Source organism: Myotis brandtii, unplaced genomic scaffold, assembly GCF_000412655.1.
Source record: "Myotis brandtii unplaced genomic scaffold, ASM41265v1 scaffold655, whole genome shotgun sequence".
NCBI lineage: Eukaryota > Metazoa > Chordata > Mammalia > Chiroptera > Vespertilionidae > Myotis > Myotis brandtii.
In genome coordinates this window covers 2863563-2870543 of record NW_005370542.1, presented here as the reverse complement: position 1 = coordinate 2870543, position 6981 = coordinate 2863563, and the positions used below count along the sequence as shown (strand labels likewise).

The window sequence follows — 6981 nt, the reverse complement described above, 5'->3', positions numbered from 1 at the left end:
GTATGCATATCTGCATAACCCATGGACACAGACAATAGGGCGGTGAAGGCCTGGGGCAGGGGGGAGGGGGAGGGTGGACTGGAGGGGGTCAATGGGGGAAAAGGCGGGACATATGTAACACTTTCAACAATAAAGAATTATTAAAAATAATAATAAAAGCCAAAATTGAAAGCTATGTCTATCTTTACACACAATGTTTAAGATACAATTTGATTTGTAACTCAAGGATAAGACTGAATTTCTTTATGCAATTTGAATATAAATGCTACTTGAACACTGAGTGTTATGAAAATATGTTTCAGAAAAACTAATAGCAGTAGTCAAAAGCTTCAGAGAATGTTTTTCATCTAAAAAAAGACTTCAGGAATGTCATTTATTTCCTAACGACAAAGTTAGAGGTGTCTGAGAGATGGTAGAAAAGAATGCTTGACAAACTTAAAGATGAAAAAAAATGAGTGTAAAAGGATTGGCCATATAAATAAAAGTGTGAAACTTGAAAGCATAAGTTACAGTCAGGAAGATGGTTCAGCAGCAACTTCATCTCCACCTTGTCACTTAGCACATGAATTGTCAGCTACAGGTGACGCTGGCCTTGGACCAGAAATAGAGGCAAAACTAGGATTGTCTTTATAGTTTAGAGCAGCCGTCGCCAAGCACTGGTCCGTGGACCACTGGTGGTCTGTGAGGTCCGAAAGGTTGGTGACTGCTGGTTTAGAGGGCTATCATCAAAGGACACAGCCTTCATCCATTCATTGAACATGTGCTAATGGAGAACTTACAATAAGGAAGGAATTCTGCTGTCTTTGAGGAGTCATAGCAACATGATGATGTCTTTCTCTCAAAGCTTTCTGATAGGGTTTGGGAAACTGATGTGTAAAGAAATAAACAATGGTATTAAAGAGGAGGCAGGGCTAACTACCAAGAATTAATGCCACTCCAGACATGAAACTTGGAAGATGTCTACCTTTTCCTTGAAATCACGTTCAGCATGGCTTTTGTTGAACAGTGAAAATACATGGCAGCCTAGCCAGCGTGGCTCAGTGGTTGAGCATAGACCTATGAACCAGGAGGTCACAGTTGATTCCTGGTCAGGACACATGCCAGGGTTGCGAGCTCGACCCCCAGTAGGGGGCGTGCAGGCGGCAGCCAAACAATGTTTCTCTCTCATCATTGATATTTCTCCCTTTCTCTCCCTCCCCCTTCCTCTCTGAAATCAAGAAAAACATATTTAAAAAATAAAGAAATAACAAGAAATAGGCAGAGTTAAATGTATTTGCCCCTGGGAGCAGGTGAGGTACAGAAAAGGAGGTAGCAACCTTGGTTTTATACTGCTAGTCCTTTAGTACAATGAGACTTTTAAAATTATTTGTAAGTAACATTTTGGTTAAAAATGAAATCAATAGCATCTTTTTTTTTTTTTAGACAGAGACTCACCTCAACCAGTCCTTTGGCATGAGGAGTCTCCATTGGTGATTAGAGACAGGGTGGTGAAGGCCTGGGTCAGGGGTGAGGGGTAGGGTGAGCTGGAGGGGGAATCAATACAAATATAAGGTGGCTTCCCCATCTGAGGTTGGCAAGTCCCTTTTTCTCCCCCCTCGGAGCCCCACAGAGCCCAACCCACATCTTGATTCTGTCACTCAAGTACTGTTCCAAAACTCCTAGCTTTCCTCCACCCTCCCATTTTCATCATCACTCATCTATCTAACCATCTTGTACCTTTAGCCTGAGGCGACCGCAGGACTCGTCTACCCAAGAAGACACACAGCCAGCAAAATTCTGGGAGTTAAAAGGGCTCACTGTGAATATGAGATTTTGTATTAAGGAGTTAAGAACAGGCTTAAATATATAATGACAAAGTACCGGACGGGGCATGGCAGCAGCCAATTAATTAGCCTTTACATCACATAAAAATTAATGTCTCAAGTGATCAAATATAAGTGAGGGTATGTGTATACACGTAATGGTAGCTGATATTTATATTATGCTGATAATGTGCCAGACATTGTCCTAAACACTTTATATCTATTAATTTAGCTAATTCTCACCATCCCATCTACAATGTAAGGGCTGTTATAATACTCATTTGCAGAGAGATTAGGCACAGAGAAGTGATGTAACTCGCCTAAGGTCACACAGCTATTGACATCCATGATTCTAACCCATTAAAAATCACTAAATTCAATAAGTAAGAATCTGAATGAACAGAGATAGGATTGAGGGCACTTTACTCCCAAGTCAATATTGAAACGGAGGCTAGAGGAGCAGAATCCCAGAGATGACTTCCAGGGAGGTGAGCCTGAAGGAGTGTTCCCCACAAGCAAGCAGCCATCCGGGGTTTATGGGGGGGGGGGCTGGGGGCTATGTCATCACTCTTTTATTTCCCTTGCTTCCTGGTATTTTTGTTCCTCTTTTTCATTTTGTTTGGTGTGGCGAGCCGGCACGGCCATGGCATACTCAGCCCCACGTTGGGCGCCTTATGTGCCGCGCCAGCTCAGCCAGGTTCAGTGACCCTGAGAGGGGGCAGTGAAGGATGGAGAAAAGACAGACAAGAGAAGAAAGCTGGGACTGGGTAGGATGCTGTCCTCTCTGGTGGAGAGCCTCTCTGCTGGAGAGCTAGCGACAGCGCCACGGACTACAAGCCGAGTCTTTATTTTACAGCAGATTCCACGAGGCAAAGTCAGGGCGTGGTCAAGATGTTCACAACATTCTCGTGGGTTTTGATTCTACTCAACTACATGCACCTGAACTCTATCAAGCCCACATCACTCAGGCACATGGGCCCACGTGTTCGGACCATAGGTTTAAGCTTACAACAATAGCTGTTGGCTATAATTGTGCTGGGAGGGCCCTGCCCTCCAAGCTGGGACTTGCACGGGGCCATGAGAGGACTGTGCCCTCTCATTAGTCCGAGGCTTGAACTTGTCCAAACAGTAGCTGCTCTCCACAGTCTGGGGTGGAATGGCGTCAGTTTACTTTCCACTGGTGCCTTCTCCTCAGGTTATGAAAGGCAGAGAAAGGAGGGTGGCACGCAGAACCTTCTTAGTGTCAGCAAGTCTGAAGACAAAGAGGAAAAAGGCCGCATGCAACACCAGGCTGTCCACGTTGGCTCAGATCATGTGATCCATTTCAGGGCTCAGCCTTCTCCATGTATAGTCACTTTCCATTGCCATGTACCAGCCTTGAAGGTGTGTGCGCTGGTTCCAAACCCCTCCTAGGCCCCTCTAAGAAAGGGCGATCGAAGATTCTGGGATCACTGGACTGGTGAGGCGTCATCTTACCCAGGGGCCCTGAGGGTCAATGTGATTCAAAAGCAGTTACCTTGTGCCCCGCCTGCATGGCTCAGTGGTTGGATGTCAATCTATGAACCAGCAGATCATGGTTCAAATCCCAGTCAGGGCACATGCCTGGGCTGTGGGCTCCATCCCCACAGTGGGGCGTGCAGGAGGCAGACAATCCACGATTCTCTCTCATCCCTGATGTTTCTCTCTCTCTCTCTCCCTCTCCCTTCCTCTTTGAAATCAATACAAATATTAAAAAAAAAACAAACGCAAAAAGCAGTCACCTTGCTTCTGTACTGTGTCCCTCCCAAGCCATGTTAGAATACTTGACAGAAAACTTAACTCCATATTCTTTCCAGAAATGGGGATCTCAGTCTTTTTCATAGGATGCTGATTGCCAAAATGTGTTTTTAAATAAAAGCGCTGCCATGAGAAAGTCATAAGGCATTCATGATTTGAAAAAGAACTCGCTAAAATGTTTATTGCCTAGTAGTTATACAGAATCACCTGCTGTTTAGACCATAAAAGTCACTCATCATAAAAAAGATCGAATCCAATGCCATTGTCAAAGAGAATACACACGATTTTTCTGACAGTGACGGGAATTCCATGGCTAACACGCTCCGTATCAAAAATAATATAAGATCCAGTGAAATTTAATGTTAAGAAGCGAAGAAAACAAACACACCAGTGGGCATGACTATCCAGGAAGAGCAGACCTGGATCTCTCACTCTTGACATTGCATTGCACGTGGGTCATTTTTGTTGTGAGCAACTGGGCTATGTGCCTTACAGGATGGGCAGCAACATCCCTGACCTAGACCCATAGTAGGCCAGCAGTTCCCAACACCCTCAGTCATGACAACCAAAGTGTCCCCTGGCGTTGCCAAGTGTCCTCATGGTGGCAAACTTGCCCACTCTGCCATGGAGAGCCATTGCTGGCGACATAAGCATGTATCAGTCGTTACCAGGAAATTCCTAATTACAATGAAAATTTTGCTTTTATAATCCTCACCTCGGGCTATTTTAGCATTGATTTTTAGAGAGAGTGGAAAAGAGAGGGAGAGACAGAGAGAAACACCGATGCGAGAGAGACTCATCAATTTGTTGCCTCCCGCATGCCCCCGACCAGGGCTAGGAGCCTGCAACCGAGGTGAGTGCCCTTGACCGGAACCGAACCCGGGACCCTTCCGCCCACAGGCCAATGCTCTATCCACCGAGCCAAACCAGCTAGGGCACAATATAAATTTTTATAGAAGAAATTGACTTTGTATTTCTAATCTGATTACCAATCCATTCCATAGGAAACCAGGGTTTAGCAGGCCCGGACCTGTAAGAAAACCTAAGAAAGAGGGCCTTTTTATGTGTAATTTTTATCAGTTTTGTTTTTACTGATGATGTAGAGAAGGAACAGGAAATACAACTCTGATTATAACTTTCAAAATTGCTCTGACAGATAGATAGAACACAACGGTACACAAATCAACAGGCCCACAGAAGGAGGGTGGCATTTCTCTGAAGAATACAGTCTCTTTGGCCGAAGACAGGCATAGAACAAAGTGAGCATAAACGCCAGCTCGGTAGCTATGTGCGCCTTGCCAAGAAGATAAGGCCCTAGTTAATTTTTATTTATTTTGCCTTCCAGACTCACAACATCGCAAGGGACTCATTAGCTACAAAGGGAGGACCTCGCTGAAGCTGTTGAGTCACTTTGTGAAAAAGAGGGACTTCACATATTCCACCTCTGCTGTCCCGGCTCAGGCTCTGAAACGAAAGACTGGGTACCTTAAACAGCAAACGTTCATGTCTCACAGTTGAGGCGGAGAGGAAGTGCAAGATCAAGGTGTCAGCAGATTCATTTCCTGGTGCGGCACCTCTTCCTGGCTTCCAGATGGCCAGCTTCTCATTGTGGCCGAGAGAGAGAGAGAGAGAGAGAGAGAGAGAGAGAGAGAGAGAGGACGAACCAGCACGCTGGCCTCTCTGTAACTCTTCTTATAAGGAAACTAATCCCATCACGAGGCCTGATCTCTCATGACCTCATCCAAACTCACTTGGCTCTCAAAGGCTCCACATCCCGCCCCACCACGCAGGGGGCTGAGGGTTTCAAGTATGAATGTTGGAAAGACACATTCGGTCCAAAACACGTGGCGGGCGGGGAGCGGACTTAATGAGGAATTTGTTCTTGAGAAAGGCTTGCCTTCCAGAAAGCAACACCCTTCTAGTGAAAGGAATGTGGAATTATCATCTTCATTTGCAATCAAGTTGCACTTGTAATCAGAGATGTGCAGAAAACTCCGGGAATTAAAAAACTGCTGACACGTTCATATGTTATCAGGCTGTGACAGATCACGGGACTATTTCCCAGGTGGAGAGGCTGGGGCACGAGGAGGATGGACTCGGGTCCTGTGTGTGGAAGCCTGGCTGCGAGGCTGAACTTCACAATAGCCCCTGAACCTTCCTCCTCGGACTGTGGTCTGTGGACAGGCAGCCTGAGCACCAGCAGTGAGGCTGTGAAAAATGAAGCAGCCCTGGCCCCGCCCAGGCCTATTGAATGACAAGCTGCATCTTTAAAAAAAATCTTTTTCTTGATTTCAGAGAGGAAGGGAGAAAGAGAGAGAGAAACATCAATGATGAGAGAGAATCATGGATTGGCTGCCTCCTGCACGCCCCACACTGAGGATTGAGCCCACACCCCTGGCATGTGCCCGGACCAGGAATCGAACTGTGACCTCCTGGTTCATAAGTCGCTGCTCAACCACTGAGCCACACCGGCTGGCAACAATCTGCGTCTTAGCAAGCTCCCTAGGTGATAACTACGCTCAGGGAAGTTTGAGAAGCTACTCTACACAGTCCACTGTAATCATGAAGAGTATATTGTATAGAATATTAGATGCTAACTCAAGAGCAATATTTTTTTAAAATACTCTTCAGAACTTCTTGGAAAATACAGAAAACATCTTTAAAAATGAACTTCTGATACTCCCAGAATAGCAATGCCACAAGTGACAACAGAAAACGAAATCAATAGACCGAGTTGAACAACGACTAAGGGAAGCCTTTGTTGCTCGTTATTCAAAGGAAGGTTTTCAGGCTGGTGATTGAACACGGAGGCGGAGAAGTCTCCATGAGAAGAAATGACAAGGGTCACACTGCAGGCTCAAGGCGAACCCCTCCCGGACCATCACTGTATCCAAGGTGAACCCCTGGCTATCATGTCTTCACGATGCTATGCTTCCGTTCTTACACACACACACACACACACACACACACACACACACACGTACAAAATGCTATGATCGCATGAACAAGCAATTCATAAGTAATTAACAAGTAATGAAAACCCAAAGATGGTCGCTTCAACCAAAAGGGCCTGATACATTTTACTATGAAAGCTTCTCTCTCTCCTCCTTCCTTACCTCCTCCCTCCTCTCCTTTTTTTCCCTTTTCCCTCCCATTCTTTCCTTCTCTCTATCTTCTTTGCTTGAGAGTCACATGATCTCACTCATATGTGGAATCTAATGAACAAAATGGATCCAGAGACATAGACGCATAGAACAGAGTGCGGAATCTCAGAGGGAAGGCAGGGGAGGGTAGGTGGATGGGAAGTGATCAACCAAAGACCTTGTATGCACACATGCATGGCCCATGGACACAGACAATAGTGTGGGGAAGGCCTGAGGGGGCGGGGCAGGCTAGAAGGGTT

At 45.7% G+C, this 6981-nt stretch overlaps 1 protein-coding gene across 3 annotated transcripts in view; it reads right to left on the bottom strand.

Annotated features, from left to right (window-relative positions):
• FRMPD4 (FERM and PDZ domain containing 4) overlaps positions 1 to 6981 on the bottom strand; it is a 616060-nt gene that overhangs the window by 158624 nt on the left and 450455 nt on the right. Inside the window, exon 1 of one of the 3 annotated variants that reach the window (XM_005880817.2) lies at positions 5064 to 5167. The exons of the other annotated variants lie outside the window; for them this stretch is intronic. Within the exon in view, the coding sequence (XP_005880879.1) occupies positions 5064 to 5083 (20 nt within the window). The 5' untranslated portion in view covers positions 5084 to 5167. Of the gene's footprint in view, positions 1 to 5063; positions 5168 to 6981 lie in introns of those variants that run through there. 3 annotated transcript variants of the gene reach the window in all.